At 36.4% G+C, this 19287-nt stretch overlaps 1 protein-coding gene across 2 annotated transcripts; it reads left to right on the top strand.

Moving 5' to 3' along the window:
• The first annotated feature begins 8274 nt into the window (after positions 1-8274).
• LOC137714806 (uncharacterized) lies at positions 8275-19181 on the top strand. 2 transcript variants are annotated; one of them, XM_068453941.1, is made up of 20 exons: positions 8275-8697; positions 8769-8857; positions 9145-9251; positions 9335-9389; positions 10060-10148; positions 11802-11868; positions 11957-12019; positions 12155-12325; positions 12464-12557; positions 12662-12741; positions 12859-12934; positions 13157-13200; positions 13602-13669; positions 14120-14205; positions 14330-14487; positions 14583-15915; positions 16067-16353; positions 17660-17866; positions 17942-18098; positions 18390-19181. In XM_068453941.1, exons 1-20 carry the CDS (start codon positions 8586-8588, stop codon positions 18689-18691), a joined length of 3645 nt encoding a protein of 1214 aa, XP_068310042.1. In that variant the 5' UTR covers positions 8275-8585; the 3' UTR covers positions 18692-19181. The 2 variants fall into 2 exon arrangements, with proteins under 2 accessions (XP_068310042.1, XP_068310043.1); XM_068453942.1 differs by lacking the exons at positions 8275-8697; positions 8769-8857; positions 9145-9251; positions 9335-9389; positions 10060-10148 and adding an exon at positions 11521-11688 and having other exon boundaries at positions 18390-19173.
• The last annotated feature ends 106 nt before the right edge of the window (positions 19182-19287 follow it).

The following is a 19287-nucleotide window of genomic DNA, read 5'->3' as shown; positions in this document are numbered from 1 at the left end:
TTTTAACAATACTTCCAAACAAGTCCTATGAAAATATAAGTTCAACAAACAGAAAAGATTCAAAATCTCACCAATAATATTTTGTAATGCTTATTTATTATAAATAAGAGGAATTTAGAATATGAGAATGAAAAAAAAGAATAAGTATGCGAACAACAAGCCTTCTAATCGGTTAGATCCCTTAAGCTTTAGGCATAGCATTACACATTTAAATATCAAACTAGATTTTTTTATTCGATGTGATAGTAAATATTGTGATCGTGTCTTCCACATAAAATAAGTTGTGGTGGTATTTTACTTTCATTATAAGCAAATCATTAAAATTCTTATTAATTTTGTAAACATATATAAAAAGACATACCAATTATTACAGATATTAAAATACATACTGGTTTCTCATTTGTATAAATAATATTGTTTGTTCAGAAAATATACATAACGAATATTTTATTAAAAATAAAAATAAATAGAAAACCGTCCAAGAAAAAATAGGTGAAAGTTGTTGACGTGATCCGACGGAGGAGACATTGATAAGTGGAGTGGTAAAGTGGGTTAAGCATGACATTTAGGAGGGGAATCCGATGTTGTCTTCCTGCTGCTTGGTTTCCAAGTTTCCTTTTCTTGGACCTCAAGCATAAAATAACCCTTCAAATGCTCCCTATATAATATATATGCATATGGGACCGATATGTGTTACTACTTTTTTACACAAATTTTTACACATGTTTTGTAAAGATCGTTTTGTTGTGTATTTCAACAATTTGAACTGTTTATTTTTTAGGTTTTTTCTCAAATATCGTGTCTATAAAAAATCACTCAAATCTGAAATCATATCTAAGAGTTTAGGGTTTACTGGTAGAACCGTATTCGTCCATTTTCTTCACTATAAATGAATGTCTTAATGATTTTTTATTTGTCTAATTTTTTTTTGTAATGATGGTCTATGAATAATTCTCTAGAAGATAAACGGTTCAAATTCTTTTTTTAGTACATCGATATTTTTATACTAGGGGAGGAGAGTTCGGCTAAGCCACACAATTGGCAACTTAATTTGGTATCAAATTCGTCATCCACGAGATTCAAACCTAAGACCTCTCTGTCACATCCCCGCCCGGGTGGGATCACTTCCCGGGCCCGCTCCACCACCGTAGCACGATATTGTCCGTTTTGAGCTTACCATTCCCTCACGGTTTTGTTTTTGGGAACTCACGAGCAACTTCCCAGTGGGTCACCCATCATGGGATTGCTCTAGCCCCATCTCGCTTAACTTCGAAGTTCCTACGGAACCCGAAGCTAGTGAGCTCCCAAAAGACCTCGTGTTAGGTAAAGATGGGAATATACATTTAAGGATCACTCCCCTGGGCAATATGGGATGTTACATCTCACTTTATATGCGAAGAGAAATATCATCAGGCCATAATACTGAGTGGCGACGGTTTGAATTCTTAAATACATTACAAAAACTTGTGTAAAAAATTGTGCAAACAAGTGGTATCATAGATCCGCCCCCCGTACTTATAGGGTGGTGCTATCTACATACTCATTTTTGTTATATAACATTTTGCATAAAGTTCATGTGACATATACCCAATTAGGATGATTCGTCATAGACGGTCCTCGTTGTAAGTTATTTTTTTCTTTTTTACAAAAAAATGCTAAAGCAAAGATAATTTAAAAAACAAAAATAAATAAAAGTGTATGAAAATCATTTCTGCTACCAACCGTTTGGTCAGATAAATTTTTATCTTTGGCCAACATGCATGCACAAGTTACACATTCAATGAACTTTTGCCTGCTAATCAAACTCTGCAAGTTGCAAAGCCAACAAGCTGTAAGTATTTGACTGCATTTTTCTAACTTGCAAGTTGCAATATCAAGAGAAGCTTAACTTGGTTTCCACAAGGTTCCATGTAATCATATTAATCATGACCATATATAAGTGGAGGGGAAAATATAGAGAAATGTTAAAGAGATTTTTTTTATTAATTATCGTGACAATATTATAAAAGATAAATTCTAAGGAGACTCTCAAATGAGACATTTCATGGAGTTCTTATCATCTCATATGTTAACGTCAATTATCGTGTCAACATTATAAAATATTGTGTCAAAAACATGATGTGACAGAAAATTCATGGAGAGCCTCACTTTTAAGTGAGTCTGCTTAACATTTCTCTAAAACATTGTACCAAAAAATGAGGTGACATGGAGTCCCACTTTTGAGAACCATTTTAACATTTCTCTATATTTTCAAGAAATGCAAAGAATGCCCTCTTAAAAGTACTCTCGATAGACTCTCTGTCACCTCATATTTTTAGCACAATATTCTATAATATTGACACAAAACTAACATTAAACTGTAAAATGACAGATAATACATTCAATTTTTTTCTCTTTTTTTTGAGAAAATTCAGGTTTTTAAAAAAAATTAAAAAAAAATATTTTATTTGCCACATGACAGACATTTGGCAGCCACATGACATATATGTGGCAGCCACATCAGCATTTAACAGATCAATGGATGGCAAAATGTAACGGATGTATTATTTTGAAATAAAATAGTACTTAAGGTATGAAAGTGAAATGTTTTAAAGATGTTGTAAGGAATTGAAATAGACCCCAAACCTGAGGTATGAAAGTATAATTTACTCTCTTTTTTTTCAATTTTTTTTTTTTTTTGAGAAAATTCAGGTTTTTTTAAAAAAATTAAAAAATTATTTTATTTGCCACGTAGCAGACATTTGGCAGCCATGTAGCATACACGTGACAGCCACGTCATCATTTAACAAATCAATGGATGAAAAATGTAACGGATGTATTATTTTGAAATAAAATAGTACTTAAGGTATGAAAGTGAAATGTTTTGAAAATATTGTAAGGAATTGAAATAGACCCCAAATCTGATACGTGAAAGTGTAATTTACCTTTTTGTTAGGTACTGCCGTATAACATGTGCATGATCCTCACGTCTGGAAAAGGCCATCATGCCGTAATAAAACCTGCATGTGGTTGTGGAGGAGACTAGTGACTCGAAGACAAGATGATGACGTCATCTGCAATAAAGAGCGGAGGGGAGTAAACTAAATTTAGCATATCAACACACACAGCAAGGCAGTTTTGCTGATGCTGTATTCATTTCGGTTAACTTCCAGATAAGGATTTTGTCACAGAGTGTGAAAAAATTTATAAAACATGGTAACTGTGACGTTTGATTGGCATCAAAATTAATTATCAATGAGTACCTGAGTTTTTTATTTTTATAAACGATATATTTAATATATTTAATACGAAAGGGTGCGATTTTCGTCAAGTTACACACTGGTCAATGATTGTACATGAGGATTAGGTTTGTCATTCAAAACATGGCGTCGGGGACTCAGCTCCGGTAAACCTCGGGTCCCAAGGCCGCAGAGTTGGTCAAAATTCAATCCAAAAACATTTTTTTTTTATTTTTTTATTTTTTAAGGAACATAACTAATAGCAAATTACAATAATTTACCATCTTCAAGTTTGAAAGGTTATAGAGAATTTCACCATGTCTATGGCTATAATCAAGTAGATTTATCAGCTCGGAGCATCGACTCCTGCTTTAAGTTTCTGATCTCTCGAACATGAAGATTGAATTCTCCACACTCGGGCTTTAACCTGAAATCTTTGATGAATAGGACCGGCTCTGTCACTTCACGACCAAACTTGGGGAGCCCGACCCATCTATATCAAAGGTAATAATCATGGTCATTTAGTTGGACGTCATTAGGGGAGAAAAGAAGAACAAAGCCGAAAGCATAATTAGAAAAGGCTTCATGAGATTTAAGGACAGCTTGTTGAGTGGCGAGTGGGACACAGGAAAGAGATTAATTGGCAACATATATTCACATATGTAAGATATAAATCTTGAGCAAGCATTGGATTACAGATTTGGGAATCTTTACCAAGCACTTGTCTATCTCAAATGCTAATCTAAACAAAGTCGTCTGGTCCTCATCAAGAGAGCAACTGATATAGAATGATTTCACCGTCACATGATGTCTTGATTCAATAATATATTCATGTGAAAGAAACGTGCACATGACTATGAATTATTGGACAAGAGACGAAATGTAATGGTGAACTCGGTTTATATAAGTTCTTCTCCCTCGTCAAAAATAATAATGATAAGATGATTACTAATGAAATTGTTTGAACTGTTTTACCTTGGAAAATTAACATGTATATGTACATAGAGAGTTATATACAATTTGCTTTAAAAATTGGCCTGGCCTTGTCCCTTATTTATTTTGTATACAATGATATTTTACATCTAACGGGAAGGACTAGCAACTAGGTTAGAGCGTACAATGTCAATGAATCAGTTACTGACTAGGTATCAAACTAAACACAAATATAATATGTGTGACCGAAAGAATTTGGGGGCAAATTAGTAATTAGCCCAGCAAATACCAGTTCACTTGGCATTGTTGTCAAGCAAAATTGCGGAGACTATCCATCATCGAGTTACGTAAAGTAGCTTGCGAAGCAACGTAGTAAGCAAAGAACCAACTTATTCTTGGCAACCGAGAGAATTTGGGCTCTCTGCCTCTCTATCGGCTGCGCAAACAAGGCATATATTCAATTTCACATATCGTGGTGGGTTCAATAAAAAATAGTGCGTGGTTTAGAATTTTAATTTCGGGGGATCCTAGTGTAAAATCAAATATTTATTTTTCAACAAAAATAATGCGTTATTTTTTTTATAAAGATTTTAGTTGGGTATTTTGTCAAGCATTCAGTGTGTCTGTCATCCTGCGAAGTGCTATGAAGATATGCTGAATAACTTTTTCATAGAACATTTAATGGACATAAAAAGGTTCCATATGGACCGAATGAGACATTTGAAGAGTCCCTAGAGATGGAGGACATTTACAAGCTTTGTTCTCAACCTCTAAAGTGTCCCGTACCACCCGCTCTCCCTAAGTAGATTTGTCGCTGAATATATACAAAATCTTAATTCTAGCTATATTTATTCTACATTTAATATAGAAGCATTCCTTTCATACTTCTTCTTTGACACGTCTTAAACTCTTAAATCATAACGTATGCTACAATTGTATACGAAAACTCACATTTTCATTATGATGGGTAATACTAGAGATACTAAATCGTTATATGTATCACCACTATATTAAATGAAACTCACATTGCTTCAATACGTAACACGAATGTCTCAATCTAATAGACAGTGTTTGTGGTCGGGAACTATTTGATCCAGTCAATACAAGTCCTTTACGAACTTTCATATAAATATTTGTATCTAGGTCCTCATATAGATAAGTTGTGACCATGTCCATGAGCTACTATTTAGTCTTTTGAAAACTATCAGATTGACAAGGTAGCAGAATTGTGACGTCCATTTTGGGGGAATAAGTCTTCTCACAGTCAATTTCAGGGTGTTGAGAGAAGCCTTATGCTACAAGGTGTGCTTTGTAACGCACTATTTCATTTTTCTCATTACATTTCCTTACATACACCCACTTGTAGCCAACAAGCTTCACACTAAATGGAGTTGGAACTACAAGTCAAAACACTTTACCCTTTGCTAAGGAATCAAATTCAACTTGAATTGCTTCCTTCCATTTTGGCTAATCAGTTCTACATGACATTCGTTAATGAAATGAATTCGACCTCATCGCTAATCAGAATTTTAATATCCACTGCAATGTGTAAATGCAAATGCATCATCGACGATAACCTCATTATGGTTCCAAACCACATCCAAGCTAATATAGTGGACGAAATCTCTCAATTCTTAGGAGAAGACTGTTTTTCTTCCAAGACTCTACCATACTCTAGAATAATCTCATGCGATGGATCAAAGACAATGATAGGATCCAAACTAGTTTGACTAGTATGTGCTATTTGTTTCCTCTTTTGGGGATACAATCCTTCGAACCAATGGGTCTCCCACGCTTCAAGGTGGGGCATGTGAATGGCTAACCACCGATGTACCTACTGCCCAACATGACCGAGCATGTGGTTGGCTAACTGCCCGTGTATCTGGTTACCCAACGGATCTCCCACCCTTCCATTTTAACTAAATTATTATAGTCATCATACACATGTAAAAACATTCAATTAGACAAACTCATAAGCAGCAAATACACATATTAATAAACACAGCAGTAAATAGGAAAAAGTAAGAAATAATATGACTTGTGGTATTAAGAGAGATGTGTTGTCACTGTCCTAAAGATGTAGACGTCTCCCTACATATAGATTATAATGGCTGTCTACAACTTCAAGATACAACCTTTGAATCTCACAGAGTGTCTTATCCATACGCACGATTATAGTAGACGATGTGCCAATTAGTGATGAATTGCTCATTAATGATAAAGATGAGTAGGAAAATAATAGGGAATATAGATGAGTACTATAGTAGGGAGAGAGAGAAAATAATTGAACATCTATTTTATGTTTGAGGAGTTTCCTATTTATAAAACTCTCTACACCCTTTTGTAAAGGGTGATTCTAGCCTTCTAGGTAGACCAAATTTTTAAACCAAATTTGCAAACTAAATCACATCTCACTAATAGGAAATAAACACGTTAATCAACACTTAAGTAATAATCCGACCATCAACAACCACATCATTTGGTTCACAAAATTTAGTTTAAAAATTTAGCCTCTATAACATTACCCTTTTGTAAAAGACATGATTATCCCCATTAGACATGACTCTTTAAAATAATGAATATAGCTTTGAATCTTTAATAAAATAAACTAAATGAGAACATATCCTCTCTGGATCTCTTCCACCAATGTCACCGGATGCCACCGGATCAAGTGATCCGAGTCTTTCAATTTTCATCCAACGGCCAAAAATTATTACAGCTTTTAAGAGGTCAAAACAGGTGGGTCGTTTGATTAAATTTGAAAGGCATGAATTACTTGATCTGACGACTTTGGTGGAAGAGATTCAGAGATAATCTCTTCTCAAACTAAATAACCAACATACACGTCCTTGCTCCACGTTAACTTGACATTTGTTAGGCACGTGTATCCCTGCATATGCGTTTGCAATTGATATATGTGATCGTGATCAGTGAAAGCCTTTGGCATGCTTTAGACAACACTGTGACAATCTAGAATCCTCCGCACTTCAGTTTCATACTGGGTGGTTTGGTTTCCTTCGGGATCCTATCTTTCTCGTAGAGACACTTCGTGCTGATAACGTGTTGTGAAACTAATTTTAAAAGCGTGAGAGAGGGGACAATAAAAATAGAAAATTACTCATGTGTATGAGAATGTGTCTTTATCCCTAACCTTGTAGCTTTATTTATATTAATTGTGATGAGCTTTTCTTGCCATAGAAATAAGAATTTGATCTCTTTGGTCAACTCTCTTAATGGGTGGACAACAATTAAAAAGAAATCCTATCAAACTACAATTCATTTTGGTTAACTATCTTTAGCGTAAACAATCCAAGACATCTAATAAACCCACCCAAACATCGTACGGAGTCATTAGCAACAATTCTAGATCATTCTTCAGGGTCGGATCTACCAAAACTGTTTTAAAAAAATTATAAGTTGTTGAATTGTTTGATTATTAATGTCAACATTTTGGCTTTTTAGTGATAGATATAGTTGATTTATTTATACAAAAATTTATACTCTACAACGTATTTGAACACTTTTTAATAGAGATGTAATCCACATATGTTGTTGGATATTACTTTTATTAGAGAGATGATACAAATGATGTACAAATATGTGGTAAGCGTAAATCTTCAATGTTATTTGACGTTTTCATACGATACCCGTGTTTCCTTTCTACTTGTAATTCAATAAACAAATTAATTGGTTTTGTTAGATTAATTATATACGTTGTATTATCAACAATTTCCACAATTCACTAATCATCAAATGATTAAACAAATTCGAACAACTTTAATTTTGTAAAGATGATTAAATGAATTCAAACAACTTTATTTTTGAAAAGATGATGTTCAAAATAGTATCCAAAAATGTAAAATGACGAAATCTATCGCAATCATTGCAAAATGAAAAGGATCATATCATCATAGCATATATATATATTTTATACAATAATATTTTTACACTAAAAAAATGAAAAGTTTAATTAAATTATATAATGAACAATCTAATTTAATATCGAATTTACTATTTACCAGATTTAAACTTAAAATCCGAATATAATCAAACTGTTATACTGACCGTCGTCGTCGTCGTCATAGCATATTTGTAACCCGACACTGAATTTCTGACACCCCAAGAAACCCCCCTCCCTCACGTGCCATTCGTACGGTCCCCTCCCTCCCTCACGTGCCACCCCATCCCCGGCTCTTTCCATTCTTACTCTTTTGAGATTCCCACCTGCAACATCGAAAAAAAGCAAAGCGGAAAGGGAAACAAGTTGCCTCTCGGTTTTGGAACTCCAAATGCATGCTCCACCCGCCAGCCAGAGCCCCCGATCCGAACCCGATTACGGTTTTCCACATTTCGCATCGGCGCAGATCCGCGGCGGAAAGCTTCCATTGACGATTTGTTTGAATTCTCGAGGGCGTTGTAGAAGTTCTGCAAGGTATGGAGTCGATATTGGCTCGGGCGCTGGAGTACACTCTCAAATATTGGTTGAAATCTTTCTCCAGAGACCAGTTCAAGTTGCAGGGACGGACGGTCCAGCTTTCTAATTTAGGTAAATTTCAAGGATTTGTTTGCTCAATTCGTTGTAGTAGGGTTTCATTGATTTGTTTTTGAATTTGGCAGATATCAATGGCGATGCTTTGCATTCGAGCATGGGATTGCCGCCGGCACTGAATGTAGCCACGGCCAAAGTTGGAAAGTTGGAGATAGTGGTTGGTGACTGTTAATTCTGATTGTCGTGTGTTTGGTATAATTCAATTGGTTTCGATTGATATGGTGTCTGGCCGAGAAGTTAAAATGTGTTGGCTTTTTGTGTATACTCTCTTAATTGTTACAAAACTCTCGAATTTAGTTGAGTATATCGTTGTGCAAGATGTGATGCTTTGGTGAGAGCTTAGGGTAGATGTATATTCCAGATGGTTTCCTTTATATGCATTATTTCTCAATTCATTTTCGGATATGAGTTAAGTCAATGACCCTTCTTTGTGTGGTTTGATAGCTCCCATCTGTCAGTAATGTGCAAATAGAGCCGATTGTCGTGCAAATTGATAGGCTTGATTTGGTTTTGGAGGAGAAGTCAGATTTGGATGAGAGGAGTCCAAGGAGGTGCTTGATTATACATTTCAAGATTGAAACAAGTTTTATAGTGTAGTCATGGTTTTACTGAGTAAACAAATTCTTGTGTGCAGTTCCCCATCATCCTCTAGCTCGGCAATGGGTAGTGGTTATGGATTTGCTGATAAGGTGAGGTTCAGTCAGTGCAGTTATGTGTTCTCTATGCAGAAAGTAAATAATCTTGTCATTCTTTAAGACTGATGAAACTTCAAAACTCAGGAAGAATAAAAATAATTAGCTATCACTTGTAAAGGGAGAGATTGTTGCCAAATGGCATTGAATTCTTGACGCATTTCATGTTTGTTGCTGAATGGCAATTATAGCTTGTTAACAAGATGAAATTTGTCAAATAAAGCTCCAGTCTTTTTTAGTGTATCTGGCTAATTATCACCGAAGTATGGCAACTGAGATTATATGAGTTTTGTTAGGTCCTGACCTTTCATTCATTCAATTACTCCCTTGCTCTCATGCTTTTTGTAATTCACTTTTCATTCCTACATTTCGTCTATTTTCTATTCTTGTTTTGTTCTGTGAAGTGGAATTTCTGGTCCTCTGCTTTTGTATTGTTGCACAATTTTAATTGTTCGATAAGTTTTGTTTCTTCTAAAAAAAAGGTCAACTCATACTGACCTTTTCAATGGTATCATTAGTAGCTCAAATCAATTGAAAATCCAGGCCTGTAAAGTTTTCTTGCAAGCTTCCTTACTGATGAGTGTCTTCTTTGGGTTTTTTGAGCATGCATAGAGATTTGAACAGTTATTCTGGAAGTTACGTTATTGATCTTTTTTAAAATGATCAGATTGCAGATGGAATGACTTTGGAGATTCTCACAGTTAATCTTCTACTTGAGACTCGTGGGGGTGGTCGAAGCCAAGAAGGCGCTAGTTGGTAATTTCTCAGTCCCAGCTCTCTAGTTATATATTCAGAAACGAATATGGCCAGAAATGCTCTTATCCTCAACGAGCTGGCCTTTTAAGAACACTTGATAACTTTTGTAGATTTTTAACCTTAGATTGAAGTTAATATAGATATATCAGGTGGAAATTCTTCAATATGTGATATCATATTTACCATGTGCAGTCACGACGTTCTTATTTATGGATCCCTTTTGGGGGAATTTGGTTTATGATCAAGAACTTTTGGCTCCAAAAAAGGAATTGAGTTTACGCAAATCAACAAGTAGATCTTTTACCTCTTAAAATGGCATGTGTATCTGTGATAACTTATTATATAGGCCAGTTGATATAGGTGGACATAGTAGGAATTAGCCTGTGTGATCACATATGGTATTCGTGGTTTGTGAAGATTTAAATGTTTAAGTTCTGGGTCTGTGAGAGGAGGAAGTATGCTTCAGGAAAATAACAGAAAGGTAGTAGATGTTGATGGCCAAAAGTAGCAGGAAGCCGAAGGTTTTGCTTGCTGGAGGTTTTGGCTGGCAATATCTTAAGTATTCAGGATGATAGTTTAGGATCTTTAGTTAAAAAACTGCAGGACTCACAAGTTCAGGTTTTTTGGCAAAAACACTATAGGGACAGGCTCTAGGATTTCTTTGACATTTAAATAGGCTTATTTTTTGTAAAGCCCCTTATAACTCGACTTCAATCCCACTTTCCCACCTGAAACTAAAATATCACCACTTTGCACCTTGGAACTCTATATCTGCTTCACTTTGGTCAGTTTCCGTTTATTCTGTTAAAATTAAGTTAAATGCGCTGATGGAAGGGTAATTTAGTAATTAAAGCATAGGTGGCACTTAAAAGTCATTTTCTAAGGTAACATGACAATGAGTAGGACTGTCGAAGTCAAAACATAGTCATTGTTGTTGGAAATGTCAGCTTAAGGAGGAGCCGGCAATAGGCACGGGGTTGCAGGTGTTTTGGGGTAGGTTTAGTGGAGCAAAGCGCCACTGTGAAGAACGCATCACTTGCTCTGCGACTTTCTTCATCTCTCTCTCTCTCTCTCTCTATCTTTTAATTTAAAATTTAGGTTCTTTTTTTGGTTTTGAGTTGAAACTTCCAGTTACAGAGTTCGCTTGCTTTCACTTTTAACTTTTAGTTGGGCATGAAGGACCCTACCCATTACAACCAAGATGCAAGAATTCAAATTGGCAAATAGCAAATATTGGGATTTGGGGCTGCTCTACGAATTTTGGAAGTGATGTGTGAAGTTTTCAGTTTTTGACTGATGGATTTGGCGCTCCAGTTTGCAGGTTCTTTTGAGAAAGAAGGGAGGAGACTTGATGATTTGACCAAAATACCCTTCTCTCTTCTTCCAATTGTACGTGACATAAGCAAAATATCTTCCACATCAGCACATTTGGCAACCATTTCACGGAAGAAATGGAATCGCTCCAAAGTGGAGCGAATATTGAGTTCCAGAGTTCAAAGTGGTGATAGTTTAGTTCCAGGGGGGAAATTTTGGGATTGAGGTCGAGTTACACGGGGCTTTGCAAAAAATAAGCCTTTGAAATATGCAGTTGTATAGGTTAGTGCATATTCTCATTCTTCTCTCATTTTTTTAATTTTTTTATTTGTACCACAGGGCATCACCTCTGGCCTCTATAACTATACGGAACCTTTTTCTGTATACTACCAATGAAAATTGGCAGGTAATGTGTTGGTTGCTCTGCTCATACATTCATTTCTTGACCAGTTCCGTAATTTCACCAGCTTATTTGAACTAATGTCCCGTTACAGGTTGTCAGTCTTAAGGAATCACGGGAATTCTCCAGTGACAAAAAGTTCATATATTTGTTCAAAGTAATGTACTAATCTTTGTGCATCAGATCACTATTGTGTTCCATATTGTTCTGTGTCCAGCAGTGTTAGACTTCTCAGTTTTGAATTAGTATTAAATGATGATGATGATGATGATGATATATTCTTTCTTACCAGAAACTTGAGTGGGAATCTTTGTCTATTGATCTCCTTCCCCACCCTGATATGTTCATGGATGCTAACATAGCACGTACTGAAGATGGAAGAAACCAGAGAGATGATGATGGTGCAAAGCGAGTTTTCTTTGGTGGGGAGCGCTTTATAGAAGGAATTTCAGGACAAGCTTATGTAATGTAGATATAAACTTTTTAGTTAATTACCGATGGATTTGTTTTTACTCCATATATCAGTGTGAATCTAGAGAGCTTCAAGTGTTTTCTGGGCTTTGTGTCAGTGTATCTTTTTTGACTTTGAGATTATGACCAGATCACAGTGCAAAGGACTGAATTAAACAGTCCACTTGGACTTGAGGTTCAGTTACATATCACAGAGGCCATTTGTCCTGCTATAAGTGAACCAGGTAACAAGTGAATTATATTTGATCACCTGTTTCAGTGGTTCTAAAATTATAATAAGACCATGTATACGTATAGCTTGGTGCTAATATGTAATCGTGTGGTGCAGGACTACGTGCTCTCCTTCGCTTTATGACAGGATTGTACGTATGTCTGAATAGAGGAGATGTTGATTCAAATACTCAGCAGGTTTGCTGTTGGCTTTACTTCATTCTCAATCCATTATCTGCTAACATTTTATGATTCTCTTGTTATTCTCTGTCTCTAATCTCTATCTATCTACATCTTTCATGGAATTTTTTGCAGCGATCCACACAAGCAGCAGGACGTTCTATTGTCTCAATTGTTGTGGACCACATATTTCTTTGCATTAAAGATGCTGGTTTGTGATTTTCCTTTACAAATGTTATAGGGACTTAATACTTGTGTACATTGAAAAAACATGTATTTTATACAACCCAATGTACCGACAAAGAAAAATGGGCCAGGGAACCCAATTTGTTGGTATCTGCGAGGTTGCCTGGTACATTTATTCAGATTATTTCTTTTGTTATTTTTGTTTTTTACATTGAAGCATTCTCAGAAATGTTGGATTTACTTGCAGAGTTCAAGCTTGAACTTTTGATGCAATCACTCTTCTTCTCACGGGTATGTTCTATGACTCTTACATATATGATTAAACTTTTCCTTACCATCATCTCAGTCTTTGATTGAACCCTTACATATTGGACTCTTGGGTTTACATATTACTGAAATAAGATTCAGTTTACAGAGTGCTTATACTTCAAGGAGGGTCCTGTAAGAAAATATATTATACTTAATAAATTTGCCACAATCAAAATTAAAAATATTTCGAATTTGAATTCTGTGCAATTCTTATTTAAAGCTCTTATTAAGCACTAAAATACATTAATACTTTGGAGTCTTTGATTTCATTGTTGGGAATACAAATTGTAGGTTTTATGCATGCAGTGTAGTGTTTTTGAAGTTCCATGTCTGTTTAACTCAATTAGGAGTCCAGGATCTTATATGGGGATCCACTTTTGCAGGCCAGTCTTTCAGATGGAAAAATTGACAACAACTTGTCGAGGGTTTTGATTGGTGGACTGTTTTTAAGGTAAATATTGTTAATTTAGGATATTGCAAGAGATTTGGTGGTAGTATGTTTTCCCATCATTTTCCTGGAGCTCAGTTGGGCTTTGACTAGGTTCTACTAAGTATAGCTTTTGGGTGTTGTTTCTGCTTTTGTGCATTTCTTTTCCTGATCTTTTAGGTAGGAGTTCACATATCTCTAACAGTAACAATTAACAAGGATTATATGTTAACTGTAGGAATTGTTTGTTCATACCTGCACTGTATCTGAAGTGATTTTGTGACTAGTCCTATTGCATTTCTACTTTTGTTGAAGCCACGATGAATTATGGATGTAGTTTAACGGAAAAGTATGATTTTGTAAATTAGCTCTATGTGGGAAACGTTTAAATTTGAGAAATGGCTTCCCCTTTCAATTTGATATATGTTAAGTCCTATGGCTAAGTTATAATTTATGTCGGTGGCTGGAATGTAGGGATACCTTTTCACGACCTCCCTGCACTTTGGTTCAACCATCAATGCATGCAGTTTCTGAAGAACCTCTCCATGTTCCTGACTTTGGTATGGGATAAATTTATTTATGTACACTAGAAAACGAAATTTAACCCAGTGGCCGTGTGCTGGGTGTTGGTTATCTGTAGTTTGAAATTATTCTCTTATCAGTTTTGTACTATTGTTTGGACAGGTAAGAACTTTTGCCCTCCCATATATCCTTTGGGAGATCAGGAGTGGCAGCCAATTAAAGGTGTCCCTTTTTTGTGCCTTCACTCTCTTCAGATCAAGCCATCCCCAGTCCCTCCATCTTTTGCTTCACAAACAGTAATTAATTGTCAACCCCTAATGGTATGTGTTGACATCTTTTATTTGTTTTTCTTAGTGAACCTTCAAGTATCATTTCTCAATTTTTTTTCCCGTTTGTTTTTTGGTTTAAATTCTAGATTGATCTCCAAGAAGGATCCTGTTTGAGGATCGCTTCCTTCCTGGCTGATGGAATTGTAGTCAATCCTGGTGCTGTTTTACCAGATTTCTCAGTCAATTCGTTGACTTTCACCCTGAAGGAATTAGATGCGACTGTTCCTTTGGACATAGATAAATTGTGTGACCGTGCTAACAACAAGGACAGTATCTACCAGAGTACCTTTTCTGGAGCAAGGCTTCATATCGAGAACTTGTTATTTTCGGAGTCACCATCACTAAAATTAAGGTTACTGAATCTGGAGAAGGATCCTGCTTGTTTTTGTCTTTGGGAAGATCAACCAATTGATGCCAGCCAGAAGAAATGGAGTGCTAGAGCATCGCACATCAGTTTGTCACTTGAAAAATGCACCAAGTCCGCTGGCCTTCAGAGTTCTCTTGATGGGAATTCAGGCACGTGGAGATGTGTTGAGCTGAAAGATGCTTGTGTTGAAGTAGCTATGGTAACTGCTGATGGGAGCCCATTAACAAATGTTCCTCCCCCCGGTGGTATTGTCAGGGTGGGGGTAGCTTGTCAAAACTATCTCTCCAACACATCTGTTGAACAGTTATTTTTTGTTTTGGATCTTTATTCGTACTTTGGCAGAGTTAGTGAAAAGATTGTTCTCGTTGGAAAAAATACTGGAAAAAAGAATAAGGATCATTCTATGGACTTAAAGCTGATTGACAAGGTTCCCAATGATACAGCGGTAAGCTTGGCAGTAAAAAATCTTCAGATTAAATTTCTGGAATCATCTTCTGTGAATATTGAAGGAATGCCTCTGGTTCAGTTTATTGGGGATGATCTCTTTATAAAAGTTACTCACAGAACTCTTGGTGGTGCAGTTGCTGTTTCATCCACTATACATTGGGATAGTGTTGAGGTGGACTGTGTAGACACTGAGGGAAACTTGGCACATGAGAATGGTTCAGTTTTAACTTCTGTTGAAAATGGTCTTTCAACTAGTGGAAATGGGTACCCTCAGCTGAGACCTGTATTTTGGATACATAACCAAATAAAACATCAATCAAATGGAAAAGCTTTTGTAAATCCATTTCTGGACGTAAGCATGGTACACGTAATTCCTTTAAATGAACGAGATGCAGAGTGTCATAGTCTGAATGTGTCGGCGTGTATCTCTGGCATACGCCTAGGTGGGGGAATGAACTATGCTGAATCCCTGCTGCATCGCTTTGGAATACTTGGCCCTGATGGTGGTCCAGGAAAGGGGCTCTCTAAGGAGTTAGAAAAATTACAAGCTGGACCACTGTCAAAACTTTTCAAACCGTCGCATCTCATTGTTGATGTGAAAGAGGGTACGTGAACATGATTTTGGTAATTTTGTCTGTTTAGGTACATACACACAAGGTCATTTTATCCTGTTCTTTTTTCCCTTGTCAATTTATTATCAGTGCTGAGTTTATTCATTGTTACACAAATGGATATATATATTCCATTTTCTTCCAGATGGAAGTCCAGGAGATGGGAAAGAAAGTGGGGTCTTGCACTTGGGAAAGCCAGATGATGTAGACGTGTCCGTAGAGTTCAAAAATTGGTTATTTGCTCTTGAAGGTGAACGGGAGATTGCAGAAAGATGGTGGTTCGACAATCATGAGGATGTGCAAAGAGAAGAGAGGTGTTGGCACACAACGTTCCATAATCTGCATGTAAAAGCAAAAAATGGTCCAAAGCATATGCTGAATGGTAATGGAAAGTCATACAGGACCCAAAAATATCCTGTGGAATTGGTTACAGTAAGGATTTCTCACTCTTTCCATTGTGGCTTTTTCTCTTTTTAAGGTTGCCTGTGAAAGGCATCTTGGATGAATTATACATGCATATTGATTATTAAATGTGACTTTTTTCCAAAAGGGTCAGCTTACATGAATAAGCCAGCATCATTGAAGCGTTTTGAGATTTTTTTTTTTGGGTTTTTCTTGGGGAAAAAAAAAGTAAATTATGGTCTTCCTGGGCGATATCTTAGGTATTTTAATTTTTTTTTGGGAGTTTTAACGAAAAGCCCATGGGACTGTTCACTTTAACGAAAAACCACATTTTTATATTAAAAAGTCAAACCTGGTACTATTCACTTTACCCTTTATTTTGTCCTTATTGTTAAAACTCAAAGTTTTCAAGCCCTTTCATTAGTTTTCCTTTTTTTTTTTTTAACTTGCATGCATTGCTGAGATTATGTCCCTGTTATGGTATTGGTTCACTATGTTACCTGGTTCTGTAGTCATAACAGTGACACACATGAAAGTAAATGAGCATGTGGTTTGCTACCACTTACCTTGGATCATGGAATGATACAGCTGCTGACAATTGCTTCACTAGGAAGAGAGAGTGATGAGGCAGGGTTGTTAGACTAGAATGTTTGGCCTTCTTTTTGTTATCGTAATTTGGTGGTGGTCCTACAAGATTTCTCACCCGCACTTTGTACTTGATTTTTGAACTAATCAATTTCTGTTTCATTTCTGAAAAATATATGTACCATTTTCTTAACTGGTTTGTTGAGCTTTCTGTTTGGTTAAGTAGTAGTGAAGTATGATAATGATAATTCTGCGCTTTACCTCAAGTGGGTCATTATAGTAGGGTGAGAAGTTGTCTTGCTCATGCGCTCAGAACTATCTCACAGTTGGGTGCAATTTGGAGATGTAATTCTAAGCGACCTAACAGTTGGTAGTGCTTTATGTTAGAGTAGAACTGAGTCAATGTCATGCAGTTTGAGATTTTGGCAAAATGAGCAAAAGATCATGCATAGGTTTTGTTCTTTTTTATTTTATTATTTTATTATTTTTAATTTTTTTAATTTTAATTTTTATAGTTCTAATGAGCTGACAATTCTCAGTATATTCTTAGGTGGAACTTGGTTGGTTGCGCCTGTGCTGCGTTCAAGATCAATATTCCGACACTCTAGATATAGTTTGCTTTCATTAGAATATTATCGAATGCAAAAATGTGCAAGTGTTTGTGATTGATTTCAATTTCATCATTTATGCACCTGCATTTTAATCAAACAGATATTGAAATATTATCTCATGCATTTTAATATGGTTCCAGGTTGGTGTGGAAGGCTTGCAGATACTAAAGCCACATTCTCAGAAGTCTAACAATGTTGCTGTCTTACCTGCGAATGGGATCAAGGAAACTACTGAGACATCTGCAGGTATAGATCTTGAAGTTCGCATGGTGATACCAGAGGACCCGGTTGATCACAAAATGGTGGAATGGGCTGTGGAAAATGTGAAATTCTCTGTTAAGCAACCGGTAATGCGTTTTTTCAACAACTGTATTTTATCTTCCATGAAGTATTCTGCATTATTAACTTTTTTGTCTCCATAGATTGAGGCGGTTGTAACGAAGGATGAGTTGCAACATCTTACTTTTCTGTGCAAGTCGGAAGTTGAATCAATGGGTCGAATGACAGCTGGAATTCTGCGGTTACTCAAGCTGGAGGGGTCCATTGGTGAGGCTGCAATGGAACAACTAAGCAACCTTGGTACGCTACTAAACTGATTGTCATCCAACATATACATCTCCATTAATTCTAATCAGGGTTGAGGTGTTCTTCCCTTCCAAGTCCTGAGATTGTTACGCTAAAAAAATTCAATCTGTTGACATCTGTTGCCATGCGTTACTCGATTCATTAGTGGAATTAGTTACCTTTTTAAAAAAAATAAAAATAAAATTTTTGCCAACAAGTTTAATCTGGTGTATGTGATTATAGCCAATAAGTTTTAAAATATATTATTTTGGGCCATGTGAGTTTGGATATGAAAATGACTTGCAGGAACTGAGGGCATCGACAAGTTGCTCTCACCAGCAAAGCTCAGCAGGGGCGGCAGCTTTTCCAGCACGGGGCTCTCTCAGTCAAATTTGATTATTGAAACCCCAAGTACAACCGCAACCTTGGAATCGACAGTGGCTTCACTTGAGGAGGCATTTACAGATTCACAGTCCAAGTGCACTGCTCTTCTTGCCGACCTAGGTAGTTCAGAACCGTCTGCACAGCATCTTGCGACTGTAAAAGAACTCAATCAGAAACTTCAGAGTATGCAGAGTTTATTGACGCAGTTACGGTCTCACATATAATTGTCATTGTGTGCTATTCTTTTGTCCCCTCCCCTGTAATACCTTGGGACGAAAATGATCCCAATCATATAGCCCACCCATTCTTTATCTGTATATAAGGGGCAAAAAGTTGCCCCAGAGATAAGAGATTATGTGTATTCATGTCTAGTATAGCAGTTTTAAAGAAAATATACAGTACCGCGTTGCATCGCTTGTAGCTATGGCAATGGTCAATCGGCGAAACTATGATAATTGTACTCGCCTAAGTAGGGGTGACAATTTGAACACGACTCAAATCCAGCATGAATTTGTGGTGGATTTGATTTGAAGTTGTTCCAGTGTATGTTTCTGTTGATAAAAGCGATACTGTTTGCCACATTACAAGCACCTTGTAGACGTTTGGTTTGACATTTGGTACTCGTTGGCCGAGGGCCTGAAATTCTTGAAAAGGCGAGAATAGCGATATCATGTTACTTTTTCCTTCCCATAGCGCTTGCAGATTATCTTAAATCAACCAAGGCTTCACTTCTTCCTTAAGAGCACGAACCACGGGAGCCCTCAATGAGCACTGAGAGTGATGCACAACTGGTCTGTGATGTAACATATATGATAACATA

Source organism: Pyrus communis, chromosome 14 (assembly GCF_963583255.1).
Source record: "Pyrus communis chromosome 14, drPyrComm1.1, whole genome shotgun sequence".
In the NCBI taxonomy this organism is placed as follows: domain Eukaryota; kingdom Viridiplantae; phylum Streptophyta; class Magnoliopsida; order Rosales; family Rosaceae; genus Pyrus; species Pyrus communis.
This window is presented reverse-complemented; position numbering and strand designations above follow the sequence as displayed.

Coding starts and splice junctions, on each gene's coding strand:
- LOC137714806 (XM_068453941.1), top strand. CDS start 8,586: ATGGAGTCGATATTGGCTCGGGCGCTGGAGTACACTCTCAAATATTGG. Junction 9,252..9,334: donor GATGAGAGGAGTCCAAGGAG/GTGCTTGATTAT, acceptor TCTTGTGTGCAG/TTCCCCATCATCCTCTAGCT. Junction 10,149..11,801: donor AGCCAAGAAGGCGCTAGTTG/GTAATTTCTCAG, acceptor TTTGTACCACAG/GGCATCACCTCTGGCCTCTA.